The sequence below is a fragment of the Rhinatrema bivittatum genome, chromosome 7 (genome assembly GCF_901001135.1).
Source record: "Rhinatrema bivittatum chromosome 7, aRhiBiv1.1, whole genome shotgun sequence".
In the NCBI taxonomy this organism is placed as follows: Eukaryota; Metazoa; Chordata; class Amphibia; order Gymnophiona; family Rhinatrematidae; genus Rhinatrema; species Rhinatrema bivittatum.
In genome coordinates this window covers 89545262-89561841 of record NC_042621.1, presented here as the reverse complement: position 1 = coordinate 89561841, position 16580 = coordinate 89545262, and the positions used below count along the sequence as shown (strand labels likewise).

The 16580-nt window shown below is 40.7% G+C and overlaps 1 protein-coding gene across 7 annotated transcripts in view; it reads right to left on the bottom strand.

Annotated features, from left to right (window-relative positions):
- The window catches only part of PRMT7 (protein arginine methyltransferase 7), a 323317-nt gene that overhangs the window by 299037 nt on the left and 7700 nt on the right, over positions 1 to 16580 (bottom strand). For 5 of the 7 annotated variants that reach the window (XR_003857729.1, XM_029608658.1, XM_029608659.1 and 2 more), the window contains exons 2-5: positions 8885 to 8989; positions 7013 to 7227; positions 5820 to 5856; positions 4490 to 4639 (exon numbers count right to left, since the gene is read on the bottom strand). Coding sequence is in view for 6 of the 7 variants with exons in the window: in XM_029608658.1 (XP_029464518.1) it covers positions 4490 to 4639; positions 5820 to 5856; positions 7013 to 7107 (282 nt within the window). In the remaining variant the exon portion in view is untranslated. Of the gene's footprint in view, positions 1 to 4489; positions 4640 to 5819; positions 5857 to 6118; positions 6210 to 7012; positions 7228 to 8884; positions 8990 to 16580 lie in introns of all 7 variants that reach the window. The other 2 variants (XM_029608662.1, XM_029608661.1) reach the window with 2 other exon arrangements.

Below are 16580 nucleotides of genomic sequence, written 5' to 3'. Positions count from 1 at the left end.
ACAGATGAGAGAAGTCATGTGTTCGCTTGGTTGGGAGGTAGGAATGATCTTTCCTGTATCGAGTTTATCCAAGCCCCAATGAATTTGAGTTTATGAGTGGGATCCATGTGCAATTTCTCAAAGTTGATCAGAAAACCTAAGCATTGTAGAACTAAGATCAAGCTCAGAGACCGGAACACTTCTTCCCTTAGTTCACTGCAATAAGCTAATCACCCAGGTACAGGAACATCTGTATTCCCTGATGATGGAAATGAGCTGCCACTACCTCAAGGCATTTCATAAAGACTCTCGGACCGGACAAGAGACCAAAACAAGAGTACTCTATATTGGTAGTAGGAAATATCCCCCTGGAAGCAAAGGTAGCACTAGCATGAAGGGTGGGTGGGTATTTGAGCGTATGCATCCTTTAGATCCAAGGCACTCATCTATTCATCCTTCTATACATAAGGCGTGATTTTGCTGAGGGAGTTTATTTTGAATTTCTCTTGGAGCATATGTTTGTTTAGGCATTTCAAGTTGAGAATGGGTCGCAGTCCCCTGTTTTCTGGGGAATAAAGAAGTGTTGAAATAGAAATCTAGAGTGTATTGGGACTATTGCTCGTGGGAGAAGCAATCGGACTTCCAGTCAAAACTGCTGTAAATGAGATGGATTCGGATGGAGCGCCAAACAATGTGAGTAGGATGGAGACTGGGAGAAATGCAACCGGTACCCACTTTATACAATTTTGGGGACTCAAGGATTCTTGGTGATCTGATGTCACTCCTCCATGTAATGTCAGATTCTTCCCCCCCTATTGAGAGAGTTGGAAACATCATTCGGAGGGATCAAAAAAACTAGGCCCCAATTTAGACTAGGCCTACTGTGTAGTTTTCTGCTGATGAAGTTCTCTTTGTCAAGGCCTAGCTGCAAGTGGCTGTTGACACTGGACCAGAAGGGGCAGCAGACAGTATTACTGAAAAGACCGGTAAGGCCTCTTATGGAAGTATGGTCGTTTGTACAGGTAGAAGTGATGATGCATTGTGGAGGGCTTTTCAGGAGCTGTCGAGAGTGATTGCACTGCTATAGTCTGGTTCTTTATCTTAATGACTGTCTCCAGAGTATTTCAGTGAAAATAGTCTCTTAAGCAATGGAGATCCACAAATTTTTGAGACGTCTTCACGGATGCTACTTGCTTGAAGCCATACTATATGGCTAGTCCCAATAGAGGCAGAGGAAATACATGAAATGGAATCAAAGGATTCATACACTGATTTGAGTAGATGGCAGATGCACTCTTCTGCATCCAGGAGTCATTATAGTGATTGCCTTGCTCAATGGCAGGTAAGAAAGGCTTCAACTTTTGAATGCAGTCATGAATATACTGCAACATGTATTTATTTTATTTGTATTCTGCCTTTTAGACAAGAAGGCTGCATTAAAGGACAAGGACCTACTGTGAGACTCCGTAAAGATTTATGCAGTTCCTCAATGTGAAGCACCCTAGTAATCTGTGAGCATGGGGATATTTATCCACTGGCATAGCTGATTTTCTGACTGTGTTCTGGATCAAGGCATTGGTAACAACTTATGGCAGTCCGTGAAAGACAATCTTTCTATAGATACAACTTTTGAAACCATTCATCATATACTTTATTTCTTTTTTTTGGCCAGAAATGGTGAAAGAAAGCCACACTTCGTTGTTCTGATGGGGTTTTTTTTGTTTGTTTGTTTTGGTAGCACTGAAATGTGCTGCTGTGGGGCTACAGAGGCAGCAAGACAATTTAAGAAACTGAATAAAAAATGTTTGAATTAAAAAGTTTTAAGGATTTTTACAGAAAAAAATAAAGGAGAGACAGAGTTCACGTCTATGCTGTGCTCTGACAAAAAATGACTGAGGAGACTCATGAGGCAACATCTGCACAGGAACTCCCACACATGCTCAGTAGAGTTCAAAGCTCTATTAGCTTGCAGAGTCTAATCTGTTCAGTGCCACCAGATGAGGTCACCCAAATGTAATGGCTAGTTCAGCCTGCTTACTGACAGAAAATCCACAGACCCCTGGATCAGAACCAGATGAAGGGCCCTGAACTTCCTCCAAAGCAACAGACAACACCGGAGTCCCCATCTCACAGGCATCTGTGAAGCCATGCAGCACCACAATGTCCACCATTACCGCCTCAGCTGAAAACGCACTGGTGGGAATAATTTCCTGAGCAGACATGGCTGCGATCTGACTCTCCAGCATGGTTGTGGTGAGGGCTTTGACTTCCTCTTCCTCCTCAGTACAAGCTCAGCAATGGCCGCCACTGCCTGCATTAATCTGATGCATGCAGCAGGCTTTACAAACCCCGACATGCTTCCCATGCTCTAGTACAGACATGGCGCTCCTTCCCCCCACTACCCTTTGCATGTAATCACCATCCCTGCACAAGCACCAGACAGGCCTGTTCCAAGCTCTAAACTGGCTGCGGCTACAAATTCTTTAGCCGGCTTCTTTTTTTTTTAAACAGCTTATAAGGCAACCAACAGCCAGGGGAGGGAGGGAGAAAGGAGAAGAGAAGTGAAGCGGAGGTAGGAAGGGGTAAAATAAAGGCAAAATCAAACCTATGGTTTAGTGGATATTGCCCTCTTGCCTGGAAGCCCCCTGATGTAAGCCAGCGCTACTAAGGAAGAACCAAACCCAGATCTCTTACCCCAGGAGTCTCAAAATTCTTCGCCACCAGGCCAAAAAAAGAAGCACAGACATGCTACCTTACTATCTAATGGAGGCAGAGAATATCAAGAGGTAAGCACAGGACCCTATATAGGATGACATCAGCAAATCAGTTGATCTCTGCCTCCATCTGCTGGAAGGAGCATATAACCCACTTGTCTGGCGAGACCATAAGGAACGGAGAATCGCTCCTGCCCTAATAAAGGTTCAGAGGTTCTTAGGAAGTAAAGGAAGCGTTATTGCGGCTGCAGCAGCTGCTCATGGAAAGGGTGTGTCAGGGTTTCAGACCCTTTTAGGTATTCACAAGGCAAGGAGAAGGGATGCTGAATATTGGCAGGTGTGTTAGCATGTGATGCCTGGCCTGAGAAAAAGAGAACTACAGCTCTCAAGCTTTAATTATCTTTCACTCATTCACAGCATTAATGTGGCCATGTTAATATATCAATGAGCTCATTTTGCATGTGAACATAAGTTAGTGTAGTTTAGGACACATTAATGCTAAAATTGCACTTACTAAACTGTATTGATGCCTTTAACATACATTAATGCTATTTTTAACATGCATTAAAGCCTGTGATAGCACCAACACGGTTCAGTAAATAGACCCCTAGTGATAAGCCAGCTAATGTTACATGAAAAATAACAAGTTTGTACACTAATTAAGTGATATATGGATGGTATTCAGGATAAACAAAGTACGGACAAGGGAAACTGACTGCATTATATTATGTGCACTCTAAGGAAATAAGCACAAAAAAAAATCAAATATGCAAAATTAATTGCTTTTCTATATTTTACAAAATACATTAAATAGAATATTTGAACATTCTTAGAAATATATGAAGGTAGTCGGCACATTATAGCATAATGTAATTCTTATATAGTTCCAGTGAACAAAGAATAATTCTAGGACCAGATTCCTCAAGCTCCTTAAGCAGCATGGAATAAACACTTTGAATCTGTCTCTCGTGTTTTCCCTTCTATATCCCCATTCTGCTGCTCATAGATTGTTCTCACGCTTCAACTTTGCCCTGCACTCACTCAACCCATCCCACAAAGGACTTCCTGTACTGACATCTCGGGGCCCCTGGTCCCTTCTGCCCTGAGGTTTTCTCCCCTTAGACTCCCTCTTACATTCTATCTCCTTCCCATAAACCCACTGTCCTCTTTATAAATAGCTAGGCACAGGTTAAAAAAAAGGGACAAGATACAGGCAATCTCGGCCTGTATCTGCTATGCTTTCCCTCAATGCCATTAGTGACATCACTATGCTGCTCTGATGTGCTCCCAATTGTACCCCCTGGTCCTCGGACCAGGCAACACTGCTTCCTCCTCACCACCGAAGCAGAACAGATGAATACCAGCAATATGGTTCAGGCTCTGCACATGCCATTTCTCCAGTGCTCTCCCCTCCTCCAGCCACTGTACTCACTACTCACGCTCTGAATTTGCACCCTTTCTTCCAGCCCCTGCGCTCTTCCTTCCTCTAACCAGCCTGCAGTGCTCAAGCACCAATCTTTCTTCCTCCCCAGCTAGGATACCTCTTGTCACCAACACCAGCTCGCAGTGGAAAACATCTTTCCTCCCCGAGATCTGGTATCTCCTAAACTCAAAGTCCCCTGATCCAGCACAAAGACAAGACTTTTTAGCTCAGATAGAGAATTATGCAAAGTTTATGCACTATAATCAATTATGGGCCCTTAAGATTTAGCACTTAATTACATAATTCCATGAAGCGTAATTGTAAAGCTCATCCCTGCTGCATTTCATAAAAAGAGTTAACTAAGACAGCTCACCTCTATGCCATAGCAGAAATCAGCCCCTGCAGTAACCGCCATCATGGAGAGGAGACCAGTGCCAGTCCCAATATCCAAAACTATAGCTTTCTGGCCCCGTGCTTTCACCCTTCTCACAGCAGCACGGATGCCCATGTAATATTTCTCATTCTGTAAAGCAGAAGAAATTACAGCCAACATTAATGTTATCAACACTCCCAGGAGGGCGTCAGCTCCCCCTCTAAGTTATACCACATATTCTGCAGCCTAGGGATATATATATTAAAAGAGTTCCTATCTTTTGCTCTGAATTTTTCTTTTTTTACAGATCTTCCATTTATATCCCGTCTGGGCCTACTCTGTCCATAGGGTGAAGGAGTCTTTTGCACCCGTTTATAAAGACATTTAAATCATCACTCCTGCATTCTCTCTTCACAGCCTGCTTGCATCTAGTTCCCTCTACCTCCTCAAGCAACTCATAATTTAGCAAATTGTTGTTACAGTTACCCAAACCATGTGCAATTCAATAAATTCCACTTGTTTCAGAAAAATATATAGATTCTATATTTGTATTAATATCTCTTATAACTTGCCTTCTCCTCCCAATTGTCCTGTTTTCTTTAAAGGTATATCTTAATTATTTATATTTAACGAATGCATACATAAAGATGTGTGTCTTTTTAATTGTGATGCCCTGTTATTAAATGGTCACTCCTGAGTGATTATTGCTGGACTGGGCAGCTGTTACCACATGTCTCTGATGTTAGCACAGAATAACCCACATTTCTTTACAACTATGCCAAGGAGGAACCTTTCCTTTTAGAAATCAAATACATGTCAGTAAGAGATTGCGCATGTGTTTTGTTAGCAGCTTATATTGCTATTTCAACTCAATAGGTATTATGATACTGTTGCTTTGAAATGAAGTTGGCATATTTTGTCAGACACTAAGTGTTCCGAGTATTTTGATATCAAAGGAAAAACAACATAATACTGATATACTTATTTTAATTTATAACCCGTTTTTCAATTATCATCAAAATGGTGTACAATTTAAAACAAACAATACTAAACAGAGATGTCTTCTTTGCTGAGTCCTGAATGTGAAGATACAGGTAACAAAACACTACATTAATACAGTAAAACGGACTCACAGAGTCCAGACTGTCATAATACTGGGACTAAGGCACTAGGCAATAAGACATTTCTAGCCCCTGGAACTCAACAATGGTTAGCCCACATTACTATAAGCAAATAGCCAAACATCTGTTTACTGCTGTTCAAAGTCTTGTTACACAGCATGGACTTTAGGTAGACTGTTTTACACACTACGTTTTTTCTCTTTACTTACTCTGTCTGTGTCATGTAGCATGTCTGCATAGGATGACCTAAAAGAATGAAACATACTTTTCTCACACATCCATACAAAAGCATATCAATAAAGCTATCAGATCATCTTCGGAACCTACACTTCCAAACAGCATATTACTTGTTAGTCTTTTGTTATTATGGATATTAAATTTATTCTGACCACCACATATGTAAATATGCTTTAAGCTACTTTCCCCTGTAAACAAATTCAAACAGCGAACAGAGAATAAGTTTTAAGCAAAAGGGTTGTTAAATGAGCAAAGAACCAAATAAGCTTACCTTTCTCAAACTGAAATTATCAGTTTCAGTAAATGAGCAGCCAGGCAATGTAGAGTTAATTTAAAGCAACATTATTCCCTCACCACCAATTCTAAAATAACAAAAAATGAAAGTGAGGAGGAATTTAGTAGGAAAAGTTAACCTCCTTTCAAAACGGGAACTAGAATTTTATTTTTAATTAACTGAAATATTGTAAATCTATATGTTAAATTTAAAAAAAACATGTCTAACCCAAACAGATACAGAGCTGCACAGTTATCTATAGTTCCTGGAACAAATCCTGGATTTTGAATTTGCATAAATAATTATTTTGGCTTTTCTATATTACCTTACAATAAAGTCATAATCCCAGCGATTTGTAGTGTTTGTAGTTTTATTTATTTAAAAGTATTTATATACCGTTTTTAAAATAAAGTTTTGTCAAAACGGTTTACAAAAGAGGTAAAATCAACAAAATTAAAATAAATTGGAAAGAAAAATACATAAAATGGTATAAAGCTGCCTAGATAGCTCAATTAAACAAAAGTACTTTAACTTATATTCTTACATTCTATCTCCTTCTTCTCTTTGAAATAATTCCTACAGCAGAAGTGGGGCAGCAGTCAATCAGGACTGGGCTAAAGATCCCCTCCTGAAACTTGGTCATGTAGAAGCTTTGCTGCTACAAAAGCCCACACACACACAAACACTGCCAGCTTTCACAGCCCTGGTGAAATCATGCACATTGCATTGCAACAGCCAAGGCCCTCCAGAAGTGTGCGCTATGAGGGCTAGAACCGAGGAACCATGGTGCTGTTTAGATCATGTGCATGGTTGCATGGTAACATAGTAACATAGTAATGACGGCAGAAAAAGACCAAAATGGTCCATCTAGTCTGCCCAGCAAGCTTCTACCTTGCAATTTCCTGATGGTAGTCATAGTGTTCGTCTTCTTCCACCCACTCAACAGCACCAGTGGTGGGATTTGCTCTTCCACAGAAGATCTTCATGATGCAACTGGTTATGCCCACCTATAGGCTGATGTCACTGTGCTGAGCTTCACGTTATTTTTTTTTTTTTATGTTCAAGTGTGATGTTATGGATCCAATACTAGAGACCTGTTTTGACCCCTAAAATGAAAGATGTATAATATTTGTGAATAAATACAAAGTGAAGTAGAGAAGGAGCTTAAGAAAAAAACAGGTCCAGAAAAAGAATATGTACTGACTCTCTGTGGTGACAGCCTTTTGGTTTTAAACTTTATAGCAACTCAACAGTACTATTCACAGTTTAGTTTAATCTCAGCAGTTAACAATAAAATTAAATCATCTATATCAGGAGTGGCCAACTCCAGTTTTCAAAAGCCACAAACAGGCCAGGATTAAAGGATATCCACAATGAATATGCATGAGATAGACTTACATACAGGCCGAAACAGTACAGTGCGCTCCGCTGGAGCGCACTGTACTGTTTCGTGGCCTGTATGTAACGCGCGTCCAGTGGGTTAACAGTGCGCTCCAGTTAACCCACGATTGGACGCGCGTTTTCGATGCGCTAGTTTTACCCCTTATTCAGTAAGGGGTAATAGCGCGTAGAAAACGCGCGTCCAACCACCCCGAACCTAATAGCGCCCACAACATGCAAATGCATGTTGATGGCCCTATTAGGTATTCCCATGCGATACAGTAAGTAAAATGTGCAGCTAAGCCGCACATTTTACTTTAAGAAATTAGCGCCTACCCAAAGGTAGGCGCTAGTTTCTGCTGGCACCGTGGAAGTGCACAGAAAAGCAGTAAAAACTGCTTTTCTGTGCACCCTCCGACTTAATATCATGGCGATATTAAGTCGGAGGCCCCAAAAGTTAAAAAAAAAAGTAAAAAATACAAAAATACAAATTTTAAATGGGCCCGCGGCTCACGGGTTGAAAACCGGATGCTCAATTTTGCCTGCGTCCGGTTTCCCGAACCCGTGGCTGTCAGCGGGTTTGAGAACAGACACTGGCAAAATTGAGCATCAGCTGTCAAACCCGCTGACAACCGCTGCTCCTGTCCAAAAAGAGGCGCCAGGGACGCGCTAGTGTCCCTAGCGCCTCTTTTTACCGCGGACCCTAATTTAAATAAATTACTTTACTGTAGCGCTCGCCCGCTCTCCCGAGATTTTTACTGTATCGGCCCGATACAATGGAGGCAGTGCATGCAAATCTCTTTCATGCATTTATTGTGAATATCCTGAAAACCCGGCCTGTTTGTGGCTTTTGAGGACTAAATTTGGCCTCCCTGGATCTATACAGTGAAGCAAACAGAATAGCAAATAATAAAATATAGCAATTAAAACAAACTAAAATAAAACATATTACAGACAGAACCTAAATACAAAACAGTTGAACAAACAGTAAACAGTTATAACAATTTTCATAGTGTGGCAATATGTCACATAAGATAAACAGCTGCAAACTATTTAAATGCCTGCTCTACGAGCCAAGTTTTAACAGCTTTCCTAAATTTAGAATAAATAGCCTCAATTCAAATGTCATATGGCAAGGCATTCCACGGTAAAGGGGCCTTAATAAGCAAACCAGCACTTTATGAAATCTAGTCTAACCCTTGAAGGTATCACAAGATATTCTTTTTGGGAGAACTAATGCCCTCGATGGGTGATAAGAGGTCAATAAGTTAAAAAGGTACAAAGCTTTTTAAAAAGAAGGCACAGAATTTTAAACTTAAATCGACATAGAAAAATTGGCACTGGCTTCCAGTCCTATCACAAAAGAAAGCAAAGTTGTTTTACCTGTAGCATGGGTTCTCCATGGACAGCAGAATAAATCAGCCGCACACGTGTCTGGCACCATCCGACGACACCAACTCAGAAAAATTGCTCTCATAACTCAGACAGCTAAAATAAATAAATATATATATATATATATATATTTCTGAACATGTGCAGGAGTTCCCATTCTGCCACCGCCTTGCAAATCACCTCAGTTATTTCATAAGCTATGCTTCAACTAAAAAGGGGAGGAGGTTGGGATTTTTGTGGCCAATTTGTTCTACAGATAAATTAATTCTGAATTTGACTTCAGACCAGAATTGGAAAGATGGAGGAGGTACTGAAGTAATACTGATGTAAGGCAGGTAAAAAGGATCTTCATAAAGAGAAACACACCAGCAGGAGAATCTTTTCCATGTGAAATTATACAAATACCTGGTGGTGGATCTTTTGGCTGCCAAAATGACCTGCTTAATCTCTTAAAAGTATGAACAAATTACTTTGCTTTCACATCCATGCTGCGAGTGCTAGAGACTGATACTGAAAGCTCGGTACTTCCACCTCAAAATGAATTAGAAGATTTAGAAAGTCAAAAAGGTGGATGAATGAAGCCTTAGACACCAAAAATCTGCCATGGCCAAAAACAGGCTACGAGAACCATCATCATCATTTATTTAGGCGAATGCTTTTCCACCATGAGAGTTCAAAGCGAGATATACAAGCAAACTAAATTTAGAAAAACGGATGAACAGTGAGTTAAAAAAAACAATTCAATAACACAGAAAACAATTCAATAATATAATTTGGCATTCGAGGCAAATAAACAGATGAGGACTCAGTAGAGATCAGAGATAAACAGTGAGCAAACAGTTCAATAAGATAGGAGGCAATAACATACAAGATGAATATAGAATAGATAACATAACAAAATGGTGCTTTGTGAGCTGGGAGTAAATAGCTCAGTAATGCAGAGAGGGTTAGGTGTCCATCGGCACCTGTGGGTATGAATAAATCATTAGCTCTTCAGGGGATTGAGGTGGCGGCTGTGAGCTGTAGACAGCGGTGAATAGCCAGGGTTTCAAATAATCTTTTCTTTCTCTTTTTATCTGAGACATGTCTTTGAAATGAATGGAATCTGAACTGTGGAATGTGTTATCCAGGTTGCGAATACCTGGAGAGTTTTGAAAATCACAGAGTTCCAGAAAACTGATGTGCTGATTTGCTTCTTAAGGCATCCAGATTCTTTGGAAACAAATTTCATTTAGATGGAATATACCCAGAATGCTTAAAATCAGCAATCATTAAACCATTAATAAAAAAGATTAACCTTGACCCAGAGAACATTCAAAACTACCGACCCATATCAAACCTACCTTTCATTGCAAAAATCCTAGAAAAAATTGTCCAAACATAACTCTCCGATTATCTGGACACTAACAACATTCTTCACCCCTCTCAATTCGGATTCAGGAAAAACAAGTATGGAATCTCTCCTGCTCGCACTAAATGACACAGTCCTCAGAGGACTTGACAAAGGGCAAAATTACCTATTAATCCTCCTGGATCTATTAGCTGCATTCGACACAGTCAACTATTCCATACTAATTGACAGCTTATCTGAAATAGGAATCATGGGGAACACATTAAAATGGTTTTCTTCCTACCTAGCACATAGAAGTTTCAAAGTAATGTACAACAACCACCTCTCAAAGAAAGTAAACCTCAACATAGGAGTACCGAAAGGATCCGCCCTTTCAGCCACACTATTCAACATATACCTTCTACCAGTCTGCCATACACTAGAACGCCTTGGACTGACCCATTTCCTTTACGCTGACGATATACAAATTCTGATCCCTATACAGAATACCCTGGAAGAAACATATGATAGAACAACCATCTACCTTGCAGAAATAAAAAAACAGATTAAATGACCAGAAACTAATAATAAACATTGATAAAACTGAATTAATCATACTAGACAAAAATAATAATGCCCTCACGAAGACACTCATTACAGATAATCCAAAAACGTTAATCTCACCTGTCACCTATACACGTAATCTAGGAATCACCACTGACAAGGAGCTTTCATTCAAACCCCACATAACCAACAAGATTAAAGAAGGATACCACAAACTACTGACACTCAGACGTCTTAAACCATTCCTCACACAGGATGATTTTAGAACAGTGCTCCAACTACTCATCTTCTCTAACCTAGACTACTGTAACGCACTACTCCTTGGACTACCTCTCACTACCATACGTCCTCTCCAAATCCTACAAAACACTGCCGCAGGAATTCTAACTGGATCAAAAAATCATGATCACATCACACCACTTCTAACCTCGTTACATAAAATACCGAATAGAATACAAAGTTCTTACAACCATGCATAAAATAATTACAGGACAACAAAACAACTGGCTAAGCAAACACATAGTAACATACAATCCAAGACAGAATCTATGATCGAGGAATAAAGGACTACTCAAGCTCCCTCAAGCAAGAAGCACAAGACTAAACACAACACGTGAGAGAGCCATATCCATCGCCTGCCCTAAACTATGGAATGCTTTACCAATTGGAATAAGAACTCAACCATGCATAAAAATGTTCAAAAAAAACCTGGCTATTCATGAGAGCTTACTCAGACTCCCTCAATCAACCAATACACATATCAGACAGGCATCTAACAACACAAAAATGTCACATCCCCAGCTAAGTAATAATAATGTACAGCTAAGTAATAATAATGTACAGGACTTATTCTAGCAGTAGGAAAATCCAAGATTCAACAGTATGTTAGAAATAACATACCCAACCAAGTAGCAACACTGTAAAGGAAATAACCTTACAGATGGAAAGAACCTACAATCGATAACAGTGTGTAGAAAAAACCAGCAATCTGTAACAATACGTAGGAAACTAACTTGCAGTATCTAACAGTATGTAACTTGCAGTATGTAACACCATTCAACTAGCACAATGGAACAGTAGATAACCTGCTGTATATAACTAGGTAGGAAAAATAGAAAATAAGGAGGAGTACGCATCAGTATGAAGGAAGTAACTTGCAGTATGTAAAAAGGATGCAGGAAATAATAACGAAATAACTTGCAATAGGTAACAGCTTGTAGGAATTTATTTGCACTAGGATATAACTTACAGTATATAACACTTTAAGTATAGAGCAACGGGCAGTGTGTAACAATTTGATGTACAAGAATCTAGCAGATACAAGATATGATGATTTGATGATAATGTTACAATTTTTGTTGCATGTTTATGTAAACCGTTTTGATGGCGAAACCGAATGACGGTATATAAAACACCTTAAATAAATAAATAAATAACCCAACCCATAAAAGAGGCATCTGTAGTTATTATATATGAACCTTCAGGGGTTGAAAAAAAATGACCGCACAGAAGGTTTGATGGCTGTGTCCACCACCGTATAGAACAAACATGATGACTGGAAATTTGTATCTTATTTTACCCCCCCAGAGTGGGTGAAGTTGCTGGTTCCAATGACATTTCAGATGCCACTGTGCTTGTCTCACATTTAAACAAACCAGGGGCATAACATGTACCGGACCTCCTTCACTCGCAGCAACAGCATGAAGAGTTCTCCCACCCCCCCCAGAGCGAGGAAGGAGAAGCTGGCGCTGTGACAGCGAGGTCCACCCACTGGACGCCCGAACTTCCACGCAGCAGCGACACTGAAATCAGCAAGGCCTACCTGGCCTGCCTCAAGGGTCCTCCTTTACAAGCGACAGCAACATGGAGAGCACTCCCCCCCTCCGGAGCAAGGAGGTGAGAAGCCAGTGTGCAACGGCGAGGCCCACCATTACCTGAACTTCCCCACGGCAGCGACACCAAAGACAGCAAGGCCTACCTGGCCTGCCTCATCGGTCTCCTTCACCGTCCCTCCTTCACTAGTGGCAGCAACATGGAGAGCGCTCCACCCCGGACTGAGGAGGAAGAAGCCAGCGCCACAACAGCGAGGCCCGACGACTGATGCCTGAACTTCCCTGCGGCGGTGATGCCAAAGGTGCGTGCACGAAGGAGCAATACAAAAGGAGCTTGCTCCTTCGTGCAGACCCGAAGTTCCGACCTGAAGTTTTCCCATTACATCCTGTTGGTAATTGTTACAATCATGGATCAGATGTGCTTCATTGAGACTGTGATAAGACGGGGTCTGTAAGGAGTGTCACAAGAAAGAAGCAAAGAAGGAACACAAATTTGGTCTTCCCTATGATAAGTAACAACTCTTCCACTATCTCTTCTTATTTAATGTTTAATTTGCTCCTATTAAATGCTCAGTCTCATTTAAAAAAAAAAAAATCCCTCTGATTAATGACCTGCTATGGGATTTAAATCCCACCATTTTTGGTATCTCTGTAACCTGGCTGCATGACAAATATCGTGTACTCTTAAACCAAATTTTCCATCCCAGCTATGACGTATTTCATTTTCCTAGACCTAAACGAAATGGTGGGGGCTTATTAATAATTATAAAAAAAAAAAAAAAAGTGTTTAAACCTAGTACCTTACAAAGTAAAGATTAACCCTCCCTCTAAGGTGGGAATTCTAAAATCTCCACAACTAAACTTAGGACTGGTCTGTTGTCCTCCAGGTATTCTACAAAAAAAACTGCTCACCACCGACTGAATTAGTCGGTAGGATGTTTCCATCTCCAGAATCTGCTTTCATTGTAGGAGACTTTAACCTCCATGTAGATAAAACACAAAGAACTGAAGCCTGTGAAATGTTCATAAAGACAATGGAAGCTTTGGGATGGTCCCAATGTGTTTCTAAAGCTACTCATAAAGCGGGACATACTCGAGACCTAATATTTGCCAATACCGGTAACTGATCAATACTTCTCATACGATATTGCCTTGGTCCGAACACCAATTAATAAAAGCGGAGATGACCTTCCTCAACCCAACTCATAATAGTATAGATAATAATCGTACCTTCACCTTCAGGAAAAAAAGATAGACATGGAGGTACTTGCAGAATCAATAGAAAATAAACTCCTTGAACTAAATCAAGCAAAAGCCTCCACGGCATTTGAATCCTGGGATCAGACTGTGAATGACATAGCCGAAAATCTCAGACCTGTACAGACGAAAATTATTAACAAAGAAAGGAATATCTCTAAAATTAAGAAGCTCTGGTATAATGATGATCTAAGACACACCAAGCAGAATCTTACAAAATTAGAGAAACAATGGCAAAAACGCCCATCTTCTGAATCCCTAAGAAAATATAAATTGCTCCTAACAAAATACCATTAACTAATAAAGAAAAAAAAAGGATTACTATGCTAAACAGATTCACGGGGTAATATTCAATTCTAAATTACTCTTTGATGTTGTTAATCATTTAATTAAGGACCAGTCATCCTCCATCCCGGGAAACTATAACTTCTCAAAAGCCACTTGCAATGAATATGCCAATCCCTTTTAGATAAAATCAATAGGTTGAAAACTCAGTTCCCTATCTGTTCTCTCACAAAAGCATCTGAAGATACACATGGCCTGGTTAAGTGGTCCACATTCGACCAAAGTAACTAATCTTGAAATTAGTCAAATTGTTGCTAAAATTAAGCCTGCTATTCACCCACTTGACCCAATTCCAGCCAGCTCCGTGAAACAAGTGCACAATGTTATCACTCTGACAATCACTACCTTAATTAATCTCTTTCTCTCAGAAGGAATTCTACCACCTGGGTTAAAGCAAGCTGTGATAAAGCCAATTTTGAAAAACAAAACCGGAAAAAGAATAGATGACTGGGACAACTATAGGCCCATATCCAACTTGTCTTTTCTGTTAAAGGTAGTGGAAAAAGCTGTGTTGTCTCATCTTGTGAATCATCTAGAACAGTGGTCCCCAACCCTGTCCTGGGGGCCCACCAGCCAGTCGGGATTTCAGGATATCCACAATGAATATGCATGAGAGAAAATTTGCATGCGCTGCCTCCATAACATGCAAATTTTCTCTCATGCATATTCAATGTGGATATCCTGAAAACCCAAGTGGCTGGTGGGCCCCCAGGACAGGGTTGAGGACCACTGATCTAGAAGCCCAAAATATTCTTTTCCCCTTCTGGATTTAGGAAACATCACTCAACTGAGACTTTACTCCTCTCCTTAATGGACTCTGTTTTAAGAGGTTGATGCTAATGAATGGAGAAATTACTTACCTGATAATTTCGTTTTCCTTAGTGTAGACCAGGGGTGGGCACTTCCGGTCCTCGAGGGCCACAAACCAGTCTGGTTTTCAGGATATCCCTAATGAATATGCATGAGAGAGATTTGTATGCACTCTGCCTCAATTGTATGCAAATCTATGTCATGCATATTCATTAGGATATCCTAAAACCTCGACAGATTTGTGGCCCTCGAGGACTGGAATTGCCCACCCCTGGTGTAGACAGATGGACTCAGGACCAATGGGTATTGTGCTCTCCTGATAGCAGATGGGAGACGGACTCAGATTTCAAAGCTGACATCAGCCTACATATACCCGTGCAGCATGCTTAGCTCTTCAGTATTCTCCTCGAAAATCCAGTGTGCATATATGTTGCTTGATTAACCTTGAACAGGTTCAACTGATTATATCTATAAAAAAACTTTTTGGCACTGGAGACCGTCGGTGAGCTGAAACAATAAACGCCGACACCTAACTGCGGGTGTCTTAACATAGAGGTAGGCCAAGGCTTACCCGTACAGTCTTGAGATTGATATCAGAGGTTCTCTATTTCTGGAGCAGGTGTGGGCGGGATGCTGAGTCCATCTGTTCTCACTAAGGAAAACAAAATTATCAGGTAAGTAATTTCTCCATTGCCTAGCGTGTAGCAGATGGACTCAGGACCAATGGGATGTACAAAAGCTACTCCCCTACCGGATGGGAGGCTGCTCGTGGCCCACTTAGTGCTGCCCTTGCGAAGGCTGTGTCCTCCCTGGCCTGGACATCCAGGCAATAGAACCTGGAGAAGGTGTGTAAGGAGGAGAGGGATTTGATCGAGGCTGCCAAAGATGGGGGCTTTTCAGAGCAAGGGGTGAGTGGTTGCCAGACTCTCTCAAACACCCACCATGTCTTCAGTAGTCTCTCTTCCTCTCACAGCTCTCCTCATCAGTCTCTCTAGGAGAGTGAGCAATAGCTTAGTGTTCAGAGCAGCAAGCAGAGCACCAAGGATATAGGAATGAAACCCCACACCTTCTGGCCCTATGATGACCTCTTTGCCCTCTACTGCCTCAGGAAGAAACTTAGGGGCCAATATAATAAGCATTGAATTTCAGCAAACAGTTTAACACAGGTGATTAAAAAAAAAATTAAACTCTAATGCATCAGGAGTTACAAATGTGCACTCAGCAATGTGTGGTCTCACGTTTTAACATGTGAGGCAGTGGAATTTTTTTGGACAGGATTTATGCACACTAAAATCATGTTTTATGTGCATAAAATATGCTTAAGTATCTAGTCCTATGACAGCTCTGGATCCTAATACCAGCTAATTATTAATAACCAATGTCTGCCTAAACATGTTTTTAGAGACCATTTAAACCCTTTAGTCTGTCAGAATTCTTAGCTGCTCCAGCATTGTATTCCAAATTATGGGGCCAGCTACAGAAAATGCACAGCTCCTGGTTTCACCTAAATATGTTTGATGAACTGTAGAGATCTCTAGGAAACCTTTAT